The 23,336-nt window shown below is 37.3% G+C and overlaps 1 protein-coding gene across 6 annotated transcripts in view; it reads left to right on the plus strand.

Annotated features, from left to right (window-relative positions):
- Positions 1-498: 498 nt before the first annotated feature.
- Positions 499-23,336, plus strand: part of CCDC141 (coiled-coil domain containing 141) — a 227,616-nt gene continuing 204,778 nt past the window's right edge. For 4 of the 6 annotated variants that reach the window (XM_074399405.1, XM_003921815.3, XM_074399404.1 and 1 more), the window contains exons 1-3: positions 500-829; positions 2,537-2,769; positions 5,136-5,258. In XM_074399405.1, coding sequence (XP_074255506.1) covers positions 2,668-2,769; positions 5,136-5,258 — 225 coding nt within the window. In that variant the 5' untranslated portion in view covers positions 500-829; positions 2,537-2,667. Of the gene's footprint in view, positions 830-2,536; positions 2,770-5,135; positions 5,259-23,336 lie in introns of all 6 variants that reach the window. The other 2 variants (XM_074399403.1, XM_074399407.1) reach the window with 2 other exon arrangements.

Genomic DNA, 23,336 nt, shown 5'->3' on the forward strand with positions numbered 1-23,336 from the left:
GGCAGGCCTCACTCTCACTCAGGCTGGAGTTCGGTAGCGCTAGCATAGCTCACTGCAGCCTCCAACTCCTGGGCTCAAGGTGACGGAGGCGAATAGATTCGAGAGTTCGTGCTGACTTTTTAAAGCTAAATTAAGGAACACCACCAAGGTTGAGGGGCAGGGAATCTGAGGTCAATTTGTGCTGACTTCCCAAAGCTGGATCAAAAGGAAAACACCTGGGTCTGGGGGCAAGGCACCTAAGGCCAATTAACAGCAACTTCCAGAAACTAAACCAAAAGGAAAAACCCCTTCTACCCACACCTGGTGGCGAAGATCAACGGCTACTCTTCGGCAACCCTCCCCCTTGGATGGAAAAGGAGCGTGCCCTGGATTGGCTGCGGGCCAAGCGTGGGCCATCCCGTCAATTCACAGCAGCCTTTAATTAGCCATCCAGATAAGGTGCAGCCACTAGAGGCCTCAAAAGGAGTACTTAAAACCCAGAAAGCTTTGTAACTGGGTCCTTTCTTAAGGTAGACGGGCCAACTCCCACCCTGCGGAGTGCTTTCTCGCTTTAGTAAATCCCGGCTTTCGCTGCTTCGTTCCTGTTTCATTCCTTTGTTACTTTGTGCGCTTTGTCAGACAACTCATACTCCACCTTCCTTCTGGTAACAAAGGGATTGCCTTACCTCAGCCTCCCAAGGAGCTGGGACTAAAGGAGCGCGTCACCATGCATGGTTGATTTTTAAATTATCTAGACCCGGGCTCAAGCGACCCTCCTGCCTCGGCCTCCCAAAGGGCTGAAATTACAGGTGTGAGCCACCCTTCCCGGCCTGCACTGAGTATTTTGAGGGTAAGTCACTATTTGCCATTCCAGTTGGCAAAGTACACAATGACAAGCTATGTTGTTTGGGCATTTTAGTTTACAGTTTAGATATTGTGAGACCCAAGTGTCAACTCTTGCTTTTTCTTGAGGACAATTAGCTAAAAACTAGTTATGAACAGTTCGTTTTGGTTTGTTTGGATCATTTGCTCAAGTGGAAAAAGGAGCTGGCCTTCAACCTTCCAGGTCAGTTACCTCTCTGCGAGCTTTCCAGCCCTGCCATAAAGTGAAACCCTTTGCAGTAGTTGCTAGCTCGTAGCTTGCTTGGCACCTGCTTTCCTGAGCTTGCTCCAATTGATGCCTTCACGGGTCAGGTGAAGTTCGCGTTGCATAGGGACTGGGATCTAGGCATGATTTCCAGCTCACTGGGGCAGCAGACAGATACTGGGCACAGAGGACCCGGGGGTGGCTGCGCAGCGGCAGAGCAGCCATGACATGCTCTTGGAAACAAAAATAATTGTTGAACACTGAAGTATATGTGAAAGAACTTTTCCCCTTTGAATCAAGAATATGATCGTGAACCTTAGCAAAACAAAGCCATGGTGCTAACTCAGTCTTCTAAACATTGGCCCTAACCTGAACCTACTATTAAATTGGGCTAAAGTGTTTGCACAGCAAGTGGATTCACTAAAATTGTTCATTGCTATATTTTCTGTTCTGGCTTTGTCCCAGAGATTTCCAATGGTTCCAGCAGCTTTGGAGTTAGTAACTCTGATACGTTTGCATCTGACTTCTGACCTAAACTTTAGTGTTATTTTCAGCTGTTCTTTGATAGGGAATCCAACAGCTGCTGTTTAATACCACAGACAACTTGTGACACAGGCTGAGTTTCTAGCAATAGGATTACTCTACCAATGTGGGGGCTCTGATTTGAAGCTGGCCATAATTTTCCTGCACAGGAGGTGGGGTTAGGGAATGAAAATCAAGCCTGAAATATAGTGCTTTCCTTTTTTTTAAAATTGCAGCAAAATATATATCGTAATAACCTTTAACCAAACAAAAAACATTTTCTTGCTGCAACTAAATTAAGGCAAAAGCAAAGTATTTCACTTTCTCATATTGATAACTGAGCTTGAAAACCCTGCTTCATGGAGTAGAATAGTCACAAAGAAAATCTGAAATGATAGCTATCTATTCATAAGTGCTGGTTGAAATATTTTTTAAAATATCCCTAAGAAATCTGAGGCTTTGAGATAATGTGGCTATTCCATATAAACTTCATTTCGCAAAAAGCAGTAAGTTTTAGAAAGGCAGATTAATCTAAAAATGAGTTTTAAGCAATTTGAGAGTTAATCCCAAAACAAATACCCAAACCTTCTTAAAGTACACTTGTGGTAGTTTTCTTTGCATGAGAGAGATTTCAAAATTCTTGAAAAGATTGATATCCAGGTCAGTGACTTACTAGTTTCAAAGTCCATGTTTATAATTGCATAGTTTCGGTGGCAAAACTAATTTGGGTTGTCAGAATGTAATTTTTTTTTTCCATTTCTTATCAAACATCAGCTGATAGGGAAAGAGCTTGAAACTGTCCTCCACATTTAAGATAACAGCAAAAATAACAGGCACTTAGTGTTACCATACTAGGGGTGTGGCAATTTTCTTTCTTTCCCTCCTCTCTCTCACGATAAACTCAATGGGTTTGTCTATTTTTAACCTCCTGTTCTTTCCTTTTGGCAGAGTAATCAGTGTGAGCGGAGCTCTTTCCCTGAATGAATCCAAGTAACCCTGGTGGTCGCCTTCTGAAATGACCAGCAGACACACAACTGTCCAGAGGCTGCCCGAAGTATAAACTCTGGTTCTAAAGTACCATGTCCAGCCAAGGAAGTCCTAGTGTGGAGTTTTCTACGACAACAGTCAGTTCGGTTGCTGTGCAGGCTGGGGACTCCAAAATTGTTATAGCTGTCATAAAGGTAAGCTAACAACTTCCTTTTTTTCTGTGTGGCTGTGAGCTTCTAGCTGTGTGCTGAAAACCCTAAAGAACATACTAGGCAGTCAGCAGGACACAGCATAGAGAAGATAATGCAGCCAGCACTCTTACTGCTTTCTTAAATCGGCTACTAGGAGAAACCTCTAAGTTTCAGCAATTACCAGAGAATCTCTTTCCTTTCAGTCAGCAAGAAAGCATCTATAGCAGCTTGATTTAAGAAAGAGAGAGAAAGAGAGAAAGAAAGAAACTCTAGCATATACTATCAACTTGGTCTTTAAAAGTAAGGCATTGGTGATTGGAAGTTTGTGATTGCCTGAGTAAAAAGTCCAATGGACCCGTGAACTGCTTATGATTTTTGAGAGTGGATGTGATGGAGGAGGCAGGTCCTGACCGACAGTGGGAGGGCACTGTTTTAAGCATGAGAGAACTCAGAAAACACCTAGTAAAGGGCTGTGACATGTGCCCTTTGCAAGACTGGTTTTGCCATGGTAAAAACACTACTAAATCCTTGTCCAGTAATGAAGACCCTGCAAGGAAAGGTACGAAAGGTTTGTGCCAAATTTGCTCTTAACAGCAGGAAGTAGAAGCCGCTTAGGGTCTATGATTACCACATGTTTATGAGAAGCCATTTGCCCATTTGCAAAGATGGCCACACATCTTTAGGTTGAAGAAGACATCCATGATTTTATTCTCCATGGAAATGCCCTGCAAAAACCTCTCAAGCACTAGGCTTGGGCATTAGATTATGTTCCACCTAAATAATTCAGTGTTTAATGAAGGGAAACCTGGCAAACAAGCTGGTGACCACAAACCAGTTACTTTCAGGTCCCCACCAGGCTTAATTGAATGACTTTTCTGGCCTTTTGTTAGAGCATGGACAACAAGCCATGTTTAATTTAACTTAATTACTGTGAATTTTATGGTAATGTGAAAATTCATAACAGGAAAACAGAACCTGACATTGAGCAAAAGGATTTACTATAGAAGGACAGAATGGAAAGTGTTCCTACCTGGGTGGGTTTTCTGGTGTTGTGAGACTTATCTCCCACGTGAACCAGACCTCTGCTGACTTCCTCCCCCTCCCGTCTTTTCATAGTCCCGGAGTGCAGATGAAAAGAAGCCTGATGCAGAAGTTGTGCAAACAGATCACTTGCATGGGATTAATGATACTTTGAGTAACTGCAGATTTCAGCAATGAGGGAAAAGAGGCAAACTCACTATTTCTCAAAAAGTTAACTTTTCGTTTCCTCAAATATGAAACATTCTTGGAGCCGAAGGAGGAGTAATATCAGAGGATAAATTACAGAAAAATCAGAGGTAGATTGAATGCAAAAAATTACACTGGAAAATTACACTGGACGCTCTTATTTTAATTGAATTGTATTTCTAAGGATGTTCCCTCAGTACCCCCTCCTCAGCTCTCTTACTTTTCTGCCATACCCATACATCAAACGCCAAGCAATTCAGAGTAGAGAGTCCATTTTAATGGAATAGAAGTGCCTGTGTCTGATCTATAGTGACTTTCCAAACTGTCTCAGGGGACTGATTATATTCTAAAATAGAAACACATTTTTCTAATTTCTCTTTGGTAATTCATGTATCTACATGCACAGGCCTGTTAGTGGTTCCTTTAGCTTAATGAGTTGTTGCTTCTTAGAAAAGCAATTCCTCAGGAAATGCAATGACAAATTATGTCTTAGAGCAGCATAAATCTTGTTTGGAAAGCAAGTTGAGTGTGCTCAAATGGCAGTTGTCACAGGCATCTCATTTTGTTAATATTTTCCTACATACTTTAATGAATATTCAGCAACTAAGGTTGGAAAACAGTATATTTTACCTTTGAAATAAGATAAAAATCTATTCCTTCATCTGATATTTATTATTTTCAGCTAAACCAGCAAGGCCAATGTAAAGACATTAATTAGCCTAAATTGCATTTACAAAAACTTTCCCCTGTGGTGAAGTTTGCATCCTACTTTCCCAAGTGGAATTTCACTGTTTTCACGCAGTTCAGTTTTGTGAGTGAGAGAGGATACAGTTGTGTAAATTATTCTGTAACTTTGTAATATTCAGTAATTCATAATCTATTGTATGTTTTCCTCATTTGGGAATTTTTAACTTAAATCCAATATGCCAAGAGAGAATAATTTATCCTAAGAATAAAAAAGAAAAGGCAGGGCATGGATTTATACTAGATCTGCTATGTTTCAAATTAAGTAAGCCCATCTCTATGGAAAGAAAGTGTTTACAGGATAACTGGAAATTTAGAAGATATATTAAAAATGAGAAGGGTGAAGAGGAAGAAACAAGAGGAACTAAAAGTGCATTTTATTTCATTTTTATTTTTAGTGTGGCAAATGGGTACAACTTCAACTGGCTGAATCACAGCCCAATCTTCTAGAAATTGGCAGCAGTCAGGATGAAACCAAAAAACTTCTTCATGATCATAAACTTCTTTTGGCCAAGCTCAAGGTAAGATACTAAGATGTGAAGCAGAAGCAAAATTAAAGAGACATAAAATACTATTTCTTACACTTCTTAATTCCTCTGCTGTTACTGGCGTAGGGCCACTTTACTATGGTATCAGGTAGATAATGGGAAAATCAGTAGTTATTTATGAACAAACGGCATCAGAGAGAAGTAACAAGATTTTTAAAAAATTTTCCCTAATGTGATAGAAAACATGGAGTGATAATATTTTCCCTGTGGAGAAATAAGCAATTTTTTTTCCTGGCTGGCTCAATGGAAAAAACTCCATCATTTTTTGATTTCATGCATTACATCATCAAGTCACAAAAACAGATCCACAATTTCTATTGTTAATAATACCTGCTGGTAAAAATAATTTAGAAGACCTTTTCCCTCTGTTGGACTATTAAAAATATCTGACTCTGTGCTTAGTATTAAAAGTTCTTGATACCAAATAATACTTTTAGTAAGACCAGACATATTGTTCCACATATGTTGAGAGTATTTAGTTGGAAATCTAAAAGTAGCATTGGTTTGAGATTGTCAGATAAAGGCCAGGTAAGATCAGGGCCAGCTACATAATTTGTAAGACCCAGGGCAAATAAAAATGTGGGGCCTCTTGTTCAAAAAGCAGGGAAAAGCTTTCTCTTGACGTGTCATGGTGTTTTTTATTCACTACTTAATGTCTGGCTCCTTCATGTTTAAGGAAAGTACAGACCCTCACTGGTGCATGGCCTCACCCATGACTCAGTGCAAAGGACGTGGGCCTGACCCCACCCTTCTCCAGCTGCACATTGGCCACAGCTCTAGCTATAGGAGGTGGCAAGTTACTAAATGGGGACTGTCCTGAGGAGCAGCTGACTGTCCGGTATGCTCCTCAGCCTCATTTCATAACTGTTGCCACCTCCTATACCCAGGAGATAAAACCACATGTCTGATGAGGTGCCATGCTTTCAGCACTTCCTCTGTTGTCCCATTGGACTTTATTTGCAAAACAAATTTAAAGAATTTCAACACAGGAACAGATACAACATTAAGCCCTAAATCGTGTTCCATTCTGAGGAACCTCTGAGGGAGCCAGCCCTGTGAATGATAACCTCATAGACAAATGAAATGTCTTCACTAAGATCAAAGAGATTTAATGAGGATTCAGAGAACTGCAAAGACAGGATGCTCTGCATTTTTAGTACTTTAATATTACTGTCTTCTTTGTACATCTAGGCTGAAATTCATACTTGCTTTCTAGATTTAGAAGCAGATTTGATCTGCATCTGATGTGTAGACAGTGGTTTTCTGCTTGGGCAGTGGTAAAAGTAGTTGAGTAAATGAAACCAAGAAGTTGAAGAAAGAATTAATATTAACAAGAAGGCCCTTACAATGCAGAATTTATTCCCCTTTTGACAGCTCCTTACTCTGGGATCTAGATTGTCTTGCAAAGCAGAAAATCCTAGTTATTGCTAAGTCTTTTGTAGGTAGAAAAACCCCATTATGATGTGAAAGAGCATTGAACCAGGAATCAAAACACCTATTGTTTAGCTCAAATTACATCACAAACTAGTATGATTTGGTCAACAACTCAAGGTCTTCCTGCTACACAAAAAGCTGTAAACTTGTCATGAATCCCCAATTCCATGAACTGTAGAAACATAATACTTCATTGAAGTTTCTGTGTATTCCCAGAAATTTGCTTTCTCATGATGTCTTGTGTCCCCAGCTCCTTTGTATGCACCAGCCAACTGTTTTTGCTGAAGCTAACCTGATCTTGAAACTACATTTCCCCCCGCCAGTTTCCACTAATAATTCATGCTCAGCCACCGTTTCCCACTCCACTGATAAATTGTCAGTAGTGTTAGTTGAGCTCACATCAGTTTGCAACTCTTGAAGAACCTCACTTCTCCCTTCATCCCTTTTCCATCCAGGACTACAGAAGGGAAATGCCTTCTAAGATGCAGCAGTTCAGCTCCTGCCTCCTACCCTGTGCTCAGATTTGCATACCTGAATCCATCTAGTAGCTCAGCTGTAAAAGAGTTTTTCTGTAGTATAGTTTAAAGTTGGATAGAGTGATGCCTCCACAATCATTGTTTTGCTTAGGACTGCCTTGGCAATTCAGGCTCTTTTTTGGTTCCATGTGAATTTTAAAATAGTTTTTTCTAATACCGTGGGGAATGTCAATGGTAGTTTAATGGGAACAGTATTGAATCTGTAAATTGCTTTGGTCAGTATGGCCATTTTTATGATATTGATTCTTCCTATCCACGAGCATGAAGTGTTCTTCCATTTGTTTGTGTCACCTCCGATTTCTTTGAGCAGTGGTTTTTAGTTTCCGTTAAAGAGGTCCTTCACTTTTCTTGTTAGTTGTATTTCTAGATATTTTACTCTTTTTGGGGCAGTTGTGAATGGGAGGTTATTTGCTATTTGGCTCTTGATTTGCCTGTTGTTGGTGTGTAGGAATGCTAGTGATTTTTGCACATTGATTTTGTATCCTGAGACTTTGCTGAAGATGCTTATTAGCTTCAGAAGCTTTTTGCCTGAGACAATGGGGTTTTTCCTGCATCCTTAGATATAGGATCATGTCATCTGCAAAGAGAGTTGTACTTCCTCTCTTCCTATTTGAGTGTCCTTCATTTTTTTCCCTTGCCTGATTGCCCAGGCCACAACTTCCAATAATATGTTGAATAGGAGTGGTGAGAGAAGGCATCTTTGTCTTGTGCTGGTGTGCAAGAGGAATGCTTCCAGCTTTTGTACATTCAGTATAATATTGGCTGTAGGTTTGCCATATATGGCTCTTGTTATTTTGAGGTATGTTACCTCAATACCTAGTATATTCAGAGTTTTCTACATGAAGCGATATTGAGTTTTATCAAAGGCCTTTTGTGTGTCTGTTGAGATAATCGTGTGGTTTTTGTCTTTAGTTCTGTTTATGTGATGAATCACATCAATTGATTTGCATATGTTGAACTTGCATCTGGGGAATGAAGCTTACTTCATTGTGGGGTATGAGCTTTCTGATGTGCTGCAGGATTTGATTTGCTAGTATTTGGTTGAAGATTTTTGCATTGATGTTCATCAAGGCGTGAAGTTTTCTTTTTCTGTTGTATCTCTGCCAGGTTTTGGCATCAGGATGTTGCTGGCTTCATAAAATAAGTTAGGGAGGAGTCTCTCCCTCCTTTTCAATTTTTTGGGAATAGTTTCAGTAGGAATGGTACCAGCTTTTCTTTATACCTCTGATAGAATTCAACTGTGAATCCATCTGGTCCTGAGCTGTTTTTAGTTGGCAGGCTATTTATTACTGCCTCAATTTCAGAACTCATTATTGGTCTATTCAGGGATTCAGTTACTTCCTGGTTCAGTCTTGGTAGGGTGCATGTATCCAGGAACTCTTTTTTTCTAGATGTTCTAGCTTATGTGCATAGAGGTGTCTATAATATTCTCTGATGCTTGTTTTTATTTCTGTTGGGTCAGTGGTAATATCCCCCTTATCATTTTGGATTGTGTCTATTTAATTCTTCTGTCTTTTCTTCTTTATTAGTCTTGCTAGTGGCCTGTTGTATTAATTTTTTAAAAACTAGCTTTTTGGATTAGTTGATTTTTTTTTTTTTGAAGGGTTTTTTTGTGTGCATGTGTCTCTATCTCTTTCAGTTCAGCTCTGATATTGGTTATTTCTTGTCTCTGCTAGCTTAGTGGTTTGTTAGCTCTTGATTTTCTAGTTCTTTTCATTTCTTTTCATTGTGATGTTAGGTTGTTAACTTGACATTTTTCCAGTTTTTTTATGTGAGCATTTAGTGCTATAAATTTCCCTCTTCATACACTTTAACTGCATCCCAGAGATTTTGGTCCATTGTATCTTGGTTCTCATTAGTTTCAAAGAACTTCTTAGGCTGGGTGCAGTGGCTCACGCCCATAATCCCAACACTTGGGGAGACTGAGGTGGGCAGATCACCTGAGGTCAGGAGTTTGAGACTAGCCTGGCCAACATGGCGAAAACGCATCTCTACTAAAAATGCAAAAATTAGCCAGGCGTAGTGGTGCACACCTGTAATCCCAGCTACTTGGGAGGCTGAAGCAGGAGAATTTCTTGAACCCTGGAGGCAGAGAGGATGCAGTGAGCTGAGATCCTCAGAGACACAGCAAGACTCAGTCTCAAAAAAAAAAAAAACTTCTTGATTTTTGCTTTAATTTCATTATTTACTTAAGAGTCATTTGGGGGTACATTGTTCAATTTTCATTTAGTTGTATGGTTTTGAGTGAATGCCTTAATCCTGAGTTCTAATTTGATTGTGCTATTGTCTGAGAGACTATTATGATATTAGTTGTTTTGCACTTGCTGAGGAGTGTTTTACTTCTGATTATATGATCAATTTTAGAGTAAGTGCCATGTGACAATGAGAAGAATGTATGGTATGTTGTTTTGGGGTGGACAGTTCCATAGATAACTATCAGATCCACTGATCCAGAGCTGTACTCAGTTCTTGAGTACAGCTGAGCTGAATATCTAATATTGTCAATGTGGTGTTAGAGTCTCCCACTATCATTGTATGGGAGTCTAAGTCTCTTTGAAGGTCTCTATGAACTTGCTTTATGAAACTATATATATATATATATATATATATATATATATATATATATATACACCCAATATGTATCGTGTACATATGTTTAGGATATTCAGCTCTTCTTGTTGAACTGAACTTTTTACCTTTATGAATTGCTCTTGTCTTTTTCAGTCTTTGTTGATTTAAGTCTGTTTTGTCAGAAACTAGGAATGCAACTCTTGTTTTTTCTGTTTTCCTATTGCTTGGCAAATTTTCCTCCATTCCATTATTTTGAGCCTATATGTATCTTTGCATGTGATATGGTCTCTTGAAGACAGCATACCAATGGGTCTTGGGTCTTTATCAAGCTTGCTATTCTGTGTCTTTTAATTGGAGCATTTCCATTTCCATTTTAAGCTTAGTATTGTTATATGTGGATTTAATCTTGTCATCATGATGCTAGCTGGTTATTTGGCAAAACAACCAACCAACCCCATTAAATAATGGGCAAAGGACATGAACAGACATGTCTCAAAAGGCATACATGTAGCCAACAAACATATGGAAAAAAAAGCTCAACATCACTTATCATTAGAAAAATGTAAATCAAAACCACAATGAGATACCATCTCACACCAGTAGGAATGGCAATTATGAAAAAGTAAAAAAAAAAAAAGAAAATGCCAGCAAGATTGTGGGGAAACAGGAATGCTTCAGGAATGCTTTTACCATGCTGGTAGGGGTGTAAATTAGTTGAATCATTGTGAAATTGTGGAAGACAGTGTGGCATTTCCTCAAAGACCTAGAGACAGAAATACTATTCAACCCATCAATCCCATTACTGGGTACATACTCGAAGGAATGTAAATCATCCTGTTATAAAGTTATCTGCCTGAGTATGTTTATTGCAGCACTATTCACAATAGATTAGACATGGAATCAACCTAAATGCCCATCAATGATAGACTGGATAAAGAAAATGTGGCACATACATACCATGGAATATGATGCAGCCATAAAAGGAATGAAATCTTGTCCTTTGCAGTGGCATAGAGGGAGCTGGAGGTCATTATCCTTAGCAAACTAACTCAGAAACAGAAAACCAAATACGACATGTTCTCACTTATAAGTGGGAGCTTAATGATAAGACCACATGGACACAGTGGGGGGAACAACACACATTGGTGCCTGTCAGGGGATGGGGGGTGGGAGGAAGGAAAGCATCAGGAAGAATGGCTAGTATATGCTAGGCTTGATACCTGGGTAATGGGATGATTTGTGCAGCAAACCACGATGGCACATGTAACTAACCTGCATATCCTGCACATATAGCCCTGAACTTAAAATAAAAGTTGGAAATAAAAAAAAGGAGAGATTTTCATTTCTATCCTCTTTAGAAGGCACTTGTTCTAGACTTAAACATATTGTTCTTTGATGACCTTAAGGCTATGCATGGACTAGCCACTTAAGTTCTCTAGACTTCAGGCTTTTTATCTTTAAAATGAAGGAATAGGACAAATCAAAGCTTTGTATCTATTGCAGATTTTACCATAATGTACTATTCTCCCTCCCTGCACATGAGTTTGAGAAAATGAAGTCTCAAACCAAAAGATTGTTTAGCTTCATCTGGACCTGTAACCATAACCTCTTAAGGTCCATCTCTTATATTCTCTCCCACCCACTCACCACTCTCAATCTGGCCACTCAGCCCTAACAAACTTTAACTGGTAGTTTTATCATCTAGATATACCTGATTCTAATATTATGAGTATAAAAAAGAAAAAATTATGAAGGAGTCTGAAGTCTATTTCAGATTTGCTCACAAAAGACTTTTAAAAATAATGAAAATGTAAATTTCATTTCACAAATGGATAGATCATATATTGAACCACTTTACTAGTTAATATGCTGTCAAGATAGGCACAAACAACCTGTAGCAGAAAATGTTGGATCTAAATTGGTTTGAATATGAGCTTTTGAAGGATGGGGTCATTAGCAGTTCAGTAAGCCAATAATTCTTAATATTTTATGTTTATTCCAGTCCTTTTCCTATGTACAGGGTCTTGCAATTTGTTCTAATTATGAAGAATGCTGTGAAAATGGCATTGGAAGGGTGTAGGATTCAGTGCTGAGTTCACTCTGATTTGGGCACAACAGTTAGTCTCTCTGGTCTCAGGGTCTTTATTTGAGAAATTAGACTAATAATAATGATTACCTTTACACATCTAAAAAGAAAATTTGGGGAAGAAATACATAACATATGGAAGTACATGCTGTTTTCAAAGAAAAAGTGGCATAATTATTACGTTAATAATGAATGTATCAAAGTAATTTGATACATTAAATGTTTAATAGAAAATCTGTTTTCTGCTTTCCACTGAAAATTATCTCAAACCCTAGTAATTTAAAGAAAAAAATTCTGAAAACCCAGAATTTTTATGAGTGCCTCTAATGTTGGTAATATCTATACCCTAGAGATCTTATTTTCGCTTCTGCAATGTACTTAATCTCAGTGGAGTGTCCAGAGAAAAAATATTTTCCTGTTTTCAGTGATGAAAATATAATCAAGTGGAAAAAAGTTTAACTCCCAAAAGGCATCTAGATTTTCAAACCATATTCAAATAATTTCTAATGAAAAAGAAGGCATTCCAGAAAAGGTAGATTTAAACCAGGTAAAGAAGCTCTGCCTGTGCCTACTATTGACATTGCATCCTGAGGTGAGGTGCAGAGTGTTAAAGAAAGAAAAAGAAGTTGGAAATTCCTTAGAGAAGTTGCCAAGAATGTTCTTCTCAACATCTGACTTTCCATTACATTGCTATTGTCTAGGGGAATTATGACTGTAAGAATCAAGAAAACCTCCTGGGCACTGGCAACTGCATTTGCAGTTAGCATTCAGTGAAGAATGTCCCTTTAGAGTGGTAAAATACTGGAAATTTTCACCTCTAATTTGACTCCCATAAATTTACTGGGTTCCTGTTCTGACTAAATCTCAAGGAATGCCTATTTTTTGCCCTATTTCTATTTTCTGAGCTATAAATGAATATACTATAAATAGAATATATTAGTAGTAAAACTAAAAGTCTTATAAAAACTTACCTTAAGTAAGAGGTAGTGAGGTTTTCTCTACCTCACTAGAAAGAAAGCTGTGCAGTGTTCATCTGAAGTGTTTGCTAAGAATGCTTTTAGAAAATATTTTTATCATGGTAAAATATAACATATAATTTGCCATTTTAATCATTTTATAAGTATAATTCATTGGCATTAATTACATGCACAATGTTGTGCAACCATCACCACTATTTCCAAAACCTTCTCATCAGCCCACATGGAAACTCAGTACTCAGTAAAAAAATAACTCTATTACTTCCACTGGTAACCTCTAATCTACTTTTTGTCTCTACAAGTGTGTGTATTCTACATACCTCATATAAATGGAATTCACACAATATTTGTCCTTTTGTGTCTGACGTATTTCACTTAGCATATGATGTTTTCAAGGTTCACCCATATTGCAGCATGTATCAGACGGTCATTCCTTTCTGAATAATGAAAAACAATCCGTTGTAATGACATGCTACATTTTGTTTATTCATTCATCTGTCCTTAGACACTTGAGTTGTTTCCACTTTTTGGCCCTTAGGAATGCTGCTACAGTGAACATTGGTGTACAAGTATCTGTTTGATTATCTGTTTTCAGTTCTTTTGAATGTATGTGTAGGAGTGAAATTGCTGGGTTGCATGCTGGGTATTTGTTTTTAGCCTTTTGAGGAAACATCAAAATATTTCCCACAGCAATTGTATCAACTTTTGTTCTCACCAACATTATATGTGTTCTGATTGGTCCACATCCTGTCCATAACCTGTCATTTCTTGTCTGTTTCTTTTTCAAAACAGTTATAGCTGTACTATTAGGTGTGAAGTGATATGTCATTATGGTTTTAACTTGCATTTCCCTAAAATGGATGATGTTGAGCATCTTTTCATATGCTTATTGGCCAGTGTATATCTTCTTTGGTGAAATATCTATTCAAGTCCTTTGGCCGCTTTTAAAGCAAGTCGTTTGGTTTTTTGTTGTTGTTGAGTTGTAGGGGATTTTTATATTTTAGATATTAATGCCTTATCAGATATATAATTTACAAATATCTTCTACCATTCTGTAGGTTGCTTCTCATTTTCTTGATATTCTTTAAGAATGTATTCCAAAGCTGTGTGACCTGAATTATTCATATTTACACATTAGAGGAAACTTCGTAGCATGTGTGTTGTGAATGTGATGGAACCTTTCAGACAGTGTTAGAAGAGGATGAACCTACTTTACATTATCAAGGTCATAGCAGTGTTTTACCCTAAATGACTACTTTATATAGGAGATCCACTTTATCTCTTTCCCTGTGCTCCTGTCGACCCACACTTTCAAGAATTTCAGAAGTGTTGGGGAAGATGTTTCCACTTATATCTCCTCACGATCTCTTTCTTACACCAGTAGGGAGGCCTGTGTCACTTGATTGGGGAAACTGCAGAAGCCTCAAGGGCTCTTTCCACAGATCCACTAAACTGTGGACTGCGGGTTCTCTTCTCTCTCTGCTTCTGCTCACTTGGCCAACTGTCCCTACCTGGCAGACACAGCCCACAGTCCCACCTAGGGCAGCCAGTTATACATCTGTGTCTCAGATGCACCTCTCTCCACAGGGAGCTTCCATGGGATAGATTACAGGGAGAAAATGTAGAAATGCAAATCCCCCTATCCTCCAGTCCAGCTTTACTAGTAATAACAGCATATGTTCTTATCCCTTCCTCACCCTGATTTCTGTTTCTCAGTTGATTCAGAATCTTGAAGGGAAAGGAGTGAAATCAATTGGCACCTTCCAAATTCCAACAGGTATTGATTTGTGTTTGAAATAGATGGCGTTCTAGTCTTCCCTATATGTAAAGTTCCTGCCTTATTTTTCATGGATCATTTTGAGGAAGGTGACTGGAACAAGGTAGGAACAATGCTGGAATTCTGGGCAAGGCAGAATTAGTCAGTGGTTTGATTTCTCTTTTAGGCTTTTGAAAATGGAGAACTTTTTCCACTAAAAAATGAAAACTGTTCTCGTAACTGTGAGGCAGCACAATTTCCTGGTGGCTTTCCCTGCCTCGCTTGGCACTTTCCTTGTTTATAGATTGTTTTCTTTCCCTGATGTTCAGTTCCAGTGACTAGAAGAAAGCTGTGCGGTGGTCCAAGGGGTTTGTTTGAATAGCATTCTCTACATATGAAAAGTGCCTTGGACAATCTGTAAAATAGTTTTCACAAGTAGAAGTGAGACATGTTGATTTAATTTAAATTTAATTCAATTAATAAAATTAATTTAATTTGATTAATCTTTCACTTTTTTTAAACTTTTAAGTTCAGAGGTACAAGTGCAGGCTTGTTATTTAGGTAAGCTTGTGTCATGGGGGTTTGTTGTCGTGATTTAAGAGAGTCTACGGTGTCCATTAAAATAGGGTTCTTTAACATGGAGTTAGGGCACATAATGTTCTGGATATCACAAATAATTTGTTACCAGCTCAGGTTGAGCACTTTAGATTATGACCATAACCAATGAAGTGTTGAAGGGAGTTGACTTACCAAAGGGGCAAGAATTCTAGAAGGAGAAAATTTTATTGGTAGAGACTGAAGAGTGAGAAAAAAAGACATTCCTGATCTTGGCCCTGTCCTGGCCAAGTAATCAAGGTTGGACTTCTTAGTGGAGGCTGAAGGGCCTGTGAAAAAGATGAGGCACATGTCATACTCCTTTGTTGCTGGGACACAAAGTGACACAGAGTGGGCAAAAAAGAGATGCCCTCCATATTTCTGCCAGGAACAGAACCCTGGCTTGGTTATACTGAATACTATCAACTCTTTTGGCAACTTTTAAAAGACCCAGTACTCAGGAAGATTATGGTAGATGAAAGATGGCTATTAATTCTTTAAAGTATCTCCTAACAAGAAGTGGAATCTATGTCCCTTCCCTTAAAATTGGAGACTCTGTGACTGTTTAGAGTAATATGATGATGCTGTGCCATGTTCTGGGCCCAGACCCCAAGAGACTGACTACTTTTACTTTCTGAAATTTGGAATTGTAACTCTGGAAACCCACCCACCTTGTGAGGAAGTGAAGCAAAACTGTAGAGACGCCCATATAGAGGAGAACGGAGGCTCCCAGGCAACAGCTTTGGCTGAAACCCGACAGTCAATCAACTTGCCAGTCCTGTGAGTGAGCCACCTTGAAAGTGGATTCTCTAGCCCCATTTTAGTTTCCCAGCTGACTTGCATGGAGCAGAGACAAGCCCTCTCCACTGAGCCCTGCCCAAACTTAGAATCAAAGTAAGTGGTTGCTGTTTCAGGTTACTAGAATTTGGGGTGGCACAGAACACAGTGCAAATGCAGTAGGAGCATCCTCTAGGGATTTTGAAAGTAGCACTCGTACATGAAAAGGCACAGGCAGAAGAAGAAGACAAGAGTTTTTATGGGAAGACAGTGGATAAGTGGAACTGAGTTTCTCTGAAATGAAAGACGGGGTGATAATCCTAATGATAAGTAAAAAGAAAATTCTGAATTTGTGAGAAATTTGCTTTATGAAGAATGAATGAGAACAGATTCTAAGATATGTCTATCATAGTATTAGACTGTTTGATTTGCTTTCTGATATAGTTTACTGATAGAAAAATGTAGTTATAATTCAGTACACAGAGATATACACAAACTATTATGGGTATATTGTGGAAAACAGGGTATATAGTCTTCTGGGAAAACCTCAATAGAAAAAAGTGGTATTTGAGCTTTCCTGGAGATGAATGTGAGTTTTACAGACACCACCTCCCCACCCAGACTAATTTAATGGACAAACAATAGATAGGGAGAAAAATATTTGCAATTTACATGGAAGTCTAATGGTTATAATCCTTCATATTAATAAGAAATACAAACAAAATCAATAAAAATGGACAATTCACAAAAGAGAAATACATCTCCAGTAAACATTTAAAAAGGAGATCAACATCAGAATTGCCTGAGAAATGAAACAATAATTAAAATTAAAAGAATTAAAAGAATTAAAATAATTAGTAGTCATCACCATTATTTGTCTAATATACAATTCTGAATTCAAAATATCAATAACATCCAATGATAAGTATGCAAGGAAAGACTGGTTGAGACTTTGGATTTACACAACCTTTTGGAAACTGGAAAGCATTAAAATGTAAAATGCATACAACCTGTGATCTAGTAACCTCACATCCAGGAAACTATGCCTGGAAATGAAAGCATTAGTAGGGATATTGATATAAAGATGCTTTTGCTCTGATAGTGACCATCTTGTCACAGTCTTTTGAACTTTTAAGTTCAGAGGTACATGGGCAGGTTTGTTATTTAGGTAAGCTTGTGCCATGGGGGTTTGTTGTACAGATTATTTCATCACCCAGGTATTAAGTCTAGTACTCTACTAGTTATTTTGCCTCGTCCTCTCCTTCTTCCCACCCTCTACCCTCCATTAGGAACCAATGCCTGTCATTCTCCTCTATGTATCTGTCCATATATCCTCATCATTTAGCTCCTACTCATAAGTGAGAACGTGCACAATTTGGTTTTCTGTTCCGGGTTTAGTTTGCTAAGGATAATGGCCTCCAGCTCCATCTTTGTTCCTGCAAAGGACATTATCTCAGTCTTCTTTATTGCTATAGTATTCCATGGTGTATATATACCACATTTTCTTTATTCAGTGTACCACTGATGGGCATTTAGGTTGATTCCATGTCTTGGCTATTGTGAATAGTGCTGCAGTGAACATACGTGAACAAACAACCTAACTAGAAACAAAACAATACACAATAATAGGGGAAATAAAAAATTTTAAATTGATAATTTATGCTTTTATCATACTGTGGAATATTACACTGAGGCCCAGGCTTCTTGCTTGTGAAATAGATATATTCAGGTATTTAAGCCAGTGTTGGTTGGTCTTGGTTATTTGTCACTAAAAACATTTATATTTGAAAGACCAGAATCATAGCTAGCATTTTTGAAATCATAGGCCTGTAGTCTCCAGCTATTAATTTTCTATTTAGAAGGTAATCCTTTTTAAAAATATAAACCTACAACCAACATTTTTTCATGGAAAATAGAACCCATAGTCCTTATGAATATGACAAGAAGGCTTTGGGTCTGAGATTTAGACAAACAGGACAAAACTGACAGTTCAAGAAATGTAAATGAAAATGACAGAGATAAGGTAGGCACAGAATCCACCCATCCGCTACTCCCAATCTTCAATACTTCTGAGTAAGATTAAATGTTAGGATAAAAATATACTTTTGTATTCTGTCCAGAAGGTAACAGATCTTTCTGCTCTAGAATAGATATATAGTTGTCTCTCAGTACTCATGTGGGATTGGTTCCAGGACCTCTGCAGATATCAAAATTCACCGATGCTCAGGTCCCTTATATAAAATGGGATGGTATTTTCATATAACCTACACATATACCTCCTTATACTTTAAATCATTTCTAGATGACTTATAATATATAAAATAATGTGAATATGTGAATATTATACTATAGTACTTTTATATTTGTATTAATTTTAATTGTTTTTTTTCTGAATATTTTCATACATGGTTTATTGAATCTGTGGATGTGGAAGTGAAGAGTCAACTGTCCATATGTATTGTACTTAGCCTAGAATGAGAGGATTTTCTTTTCCTTTGTTTTGGTTTGTCTGTGTGTTTTAAGTCCACTATGACTCCTGCCTGATTAGCCTTAGCCATAATGCATCTTTTCTAAACTACAGACTTTGTCTGAGATATATAATAATGTATAAATGTGTAAAACACTAGAGATTTTATGTGGCATGGCTATATCATTCTCATGACAAGTTGACCTACCTATTACTCTTCTGGTGAATAAAGCAAACTTCTGATTCTATGATTAACCCTGTTCTCCAGATTGTCTGTGTACTTCATCTCCTTCTTACCACATATTTGAAGCTTAGGCCCTTGAGTGAAATGAGAAGTTTTGTCTTTTTTACTGGTTCTTGTACCAGGAAAGATGAAATAAACGTCCTCCACCCTGTCTCTACTAACCGCAACTATAAACCCAGGAGGAATGCATGCATGACGAGGATGATGAAGAGTAAACGCCAGCAGATAGATTAGGAGAAAGGAATAGAATTTCAAATACCACCAAAACAGCAGTATTTTCATATGTCCTTGATCCAGTATTTCCCAGATTGAATTCAAAGGCAAATTGACACCCTGATATATATACCAGATGTGGACAGAAAAAGCTCCAGAAAAGCCCCCTCTTTCAGTTATGAGCAGAGGAAAGAGGATCCAAGGGTCAGAGAGGGAAAGGGAAAATCCCTTGCTTTTTGTTTTTTGCTTTTTATGTTTCTGTTGTCTCTGCCTCAGTCCAGGCCACAGCCCCAACATCCGCAAATGGCAGTGCCGATAGTGAAGGTGGAAGCAACCAGGCAGGTACCTAAACCTCCAAGAAAGGGGAAAACTCTCTGGCCAGAAGATCAATAGTCTCTAAGCTTGGAATGAATTCACATTGCTTTTTTCTCTCCCCATCCTTTCTGCTACATGGTCCTACAGGTGCCATGAGGGGATGTGCACAGCAAAGTGAGGACACTAAAGCCCTTGCTTTAAGGCCAGAGAACCAGTAAGTGAGGGTTTCCATGGTACAAATTTCTGGCACTGAGTCAAACCAGTGAAGTGGGAAGATAGAGAAGGTGAGAGAGCAGTCTCATCCTTCAGCTCCATACTCATATTATATAGATGGCTCTCTGATTTTTTTTTTAAGGGAAGCCTAATTACTCTGTCATTAGACAGAAAACTCTGAAGAACCACAAACTGTCAAATCCAGTTTCATAAAACGTATTTTTCACTTTAACAGTCAACTCAAAACCCATCCCAAGTATTTCTGTCATTGAAACTGAAGAAATCCAAACCACCCAAGGGCTATTGCTGACTGCTTTGAGTGCCTGAGATTCTTAGGTTCAGTGACCCAATAGACTATTAAACTTTTATTAACGTGTTGAAAAGAAAACACTTTGCTAGTGTGTCACACTTCTTGGAGCAGCAATAAATAGCAATCCGTAAAGCAAACCACAAATGCAGGTTGCGTATGTAATTTAAAGTTTTTGGTAGTCCACATATGAATTCTGAGCATTAAATGTTTACATTAGAAAAGAATAAATGTCTCAAATTGATGATCTAAGCCTTTCACTTAAGAAACTAGAAACGTATGAGTAAATTAAAACCAAAGCAAGCAGAATGAAGAAAAAAATTAAGATAAAGGCAGGAATCAATAACATTGAAAACAGTAAAACAATAAGGAAAATCAGTAGAACCGAAAGCTGGGTTTTTGAAAGGCTTTCTCAGCCACACCAAGAAAGGAAAGAAAGAGAATAAAAATTACTAATATTAGGCAGGAAAGATGGGTATCATTATAAATTCCACAGATATTATAAGTATAATAAAGGAATGCTATGAACAACTCTATGCACATAAATTCAACACTTAGATGAAAGAAACCAAATCTTTAAGCTACCAAAACTACTCAAGAAGAAAAGTTTTTAAAAAAAAAAAGTGAAAGTAATTTAATAATATGTTTGACTTGCCCATATATATATATATATATATATATATATATATATATATATATACTTATATATATTATCACTTAGCATCTGATCTTTATAAAAATTATTGAGATAGTTTAATCTTTTTTATATTAAAACTTCAAAGTCCAATATACACTTTTATACTTATAGAACATCACAATTTGAACAAGTTACGTTTCAGGTAGCTAGTGGCCCTCCATATTGGATAGTAAAGATTTAGAGAATAAAGAAGTCAAAATCTTCTGGGAATGAAAATAATTCATTTTTTTTCACTCAGGAAAAGCCTGCTTACCAAACTAATGCATACAGAGCCTCAAAAGGAAAATTATGAAATTTATTTCAAGGGTAAGAAAGGAAAGAAAACCAGGCCAAATTATTTCTAATAGCAAGTGTTTGAAGGCAAGTAATAAAGCAGTATTATCAGACATTGTCATAGGATGAGTAGGAATATTTTTCCTAGTGCCATATTTTGAAAAATACATACGTGTATAAATTTCTTTGTATATGTTTGTAGTAACTATTCCAATTATTTTACTTAGAAAAGTAATTTCTTTAAAATTAAGCATTTTGCAACAATGAAAAGAAAACATTAATTCAGTTTGAAAGGTTAGTGGTAAAAGACAGTAATTAAATGGTGAATTGTCTGTTTACAAATTCTGGGAGCATTAATGCACATTTCACTAATATTATATATAATTAATTTGTTGTTCATTGTTCATTGCTCTACTACTGCTCAGTGGATTTTTATGGTTATGTTTCTTAATAATGATAACAACATGGGAAGCCAAATGCAATTCAGATTCTAAAAATAGCTGAAAGGATTTTGTTAATATGCCTTAGTTAGTTTTGCTTAATGTTGGTTAGCGGGTCATTAAAGATTGTTTATTTTGACTTGAGTGACAAATGCATAATTCAAAGCAAGAATTTGCTTTCTGTTAGCATATTTGGAAAATGAACTAACTTAAGAATTGTTTTTGGTATTGCTTAATTTATTTACAAATGTTTCACATATGACTAGTTCTCATTTATGGTTGTACATGATAGCCTAAGTTCTGAATAATAAGCAAAGGGGGAGATATATATGTTATTTAGGAATATAATCTCTAATAACTTGAGTGTTTGATCAATGTTTATAGCCATTTAATGTGTTGTGCTTGGAGAAGAGAGAATTATGCTCTGGATATTACATATCCAAATGAGACAAAGATTTACATGTTTAGTAAAGCCTATTCTCCAGGACTAAGCAAGACACCTGGAAAAAGTATTGGATAATGAATCAAGATTAGGAAGACAAGAAATTATAAATTTTGGATTTTCTTTTTCTTCCAAGAACAGAAAAGCTTTTTATATCACCCAAGACTTAGAACTAGCTTGCAAAAAGGATTAAACACAGGGATATCAAACATTTTCAATCCTGAAATTTCCATCATAACAATTCATTAGTCATCATAAGTGATTCCTTTTAATAGATCGTGTTTATACTTCTAACTAAAAAAACCCAGCTAAGTTTGCAAATATAATTTTGCTATAATTCCTAGAATTTTCATGATTAGCTTATGGATCCATGTGTAACTATGGGATACCCTCTGTATACACACCTCAGAGTTGGTACACAAAGGATTGTAGATATGAAATATTACAAAATAAAGTTTTTAGCCCCTTAAAAAGCTTATAGAAGCAATAATGGTGACTACCTATGAATCATCTACTGTGAGCCAGATGTATTAGATATTTAATCTTCAAATTAACTTTGTGAGATAGAAAATATTTTCATTTCACAGATAATTAAGCAAATTCAGAAGTGGCTACACCCAAGTCCTTCAATGGTTTATGATGCTATTAGTCATTGCCACTCTAACTTATTTAAGGAGATATTATTAATATTCAAAATATAGCCATGACAAAATAATATATGGAAGACTATATATAAAATGCGGACAGATGGCTCATAAAAGAGTCATCATCCCAAGAGAGGGAAGTATTTATTTGGATATCAAAAGAAGTGATGGGTAAAGATTGAGAATCAGACTGACATTCCATATTAGAATACAAGCTTAGCAAACCTGCTGAGACAAATATAAGCATAATACACATGGGGCACATGAAGAACTCTGTCGGGAAATATGAGATGAGGCCAAATTGTGGTGGAGAATAGGGGCTGGGACTAAAAGGCAGTATACACTGGGCTGCACAGTTAGATTTGATTGTGGCCAAGAGTGGGGAAAAAAACAGGTAATAGATTTAATAAAATAGAGTTTTATGAAGGTTGCCTTTATAGCTATATGCAGGATGGACTTGAATGCGAAATTTGGGGAGTTAAAAGAAGTATTTGACAGGACAAAGAAAATCTGGCGAGGGTGGTAAAAATTTCTAGGGAAACATGTAGGAGATATATGGGGGGTGGGGTATAAAACAGATAGAAGATAAGGGTTACTTTGCAAAATGTTTATTCCAGTCCAATGCCACCTCCAGTTCCAAATCTCTGGTGATAAAGGCTATTTTCTTGCTCTGGCATGGAGAGTGTACCTCTCCTAAAGGAATCTTCATTGCTAGCTGCATGCAGGAAGAGACAGTTCAGCTCCTGTTAGGGAACCAGGCTCATTTGCCTTCACACAATATGCCAATCACTAGGCCCATGAGTTTTGCACTAGAGAAGGGCTGTATTCACAGGGCAGCCCAGCTAGGAGACTGGAGAATAGTCCTCAAATCTGCCTTTCCAAAGATGGAATTTTGGAACCTGAATCATGAATTGTGAATGGTTTCTATTTTGTCTATGTTTTCTAACATTTCTTTAAATATATAATATCCAAAAATTCTTATTGCAAAAATTAGGTTTCCCTTTACCTCTTTTCCTATTCCCTGACAACTCTCCCATCCCCCCCTCAGAGATAACTGTAATTATT

The sequence above is a fragment of the Saimiri boliviensis genome, chromosome 5 (assembly GCF_048565385.1).
Source record: "Saimiri boliviensis isolate mSaiBol1 chromosome 5, mSaiBol1.pri, whole genome shotgun sequence".
NCBI classification, from domain to species: domain Eukaryota; kingdom Metazoa; phylum Chordata; class Mammalia; order Primates; family Cebidae; genus Saimiri; species Saimiri boliviensis.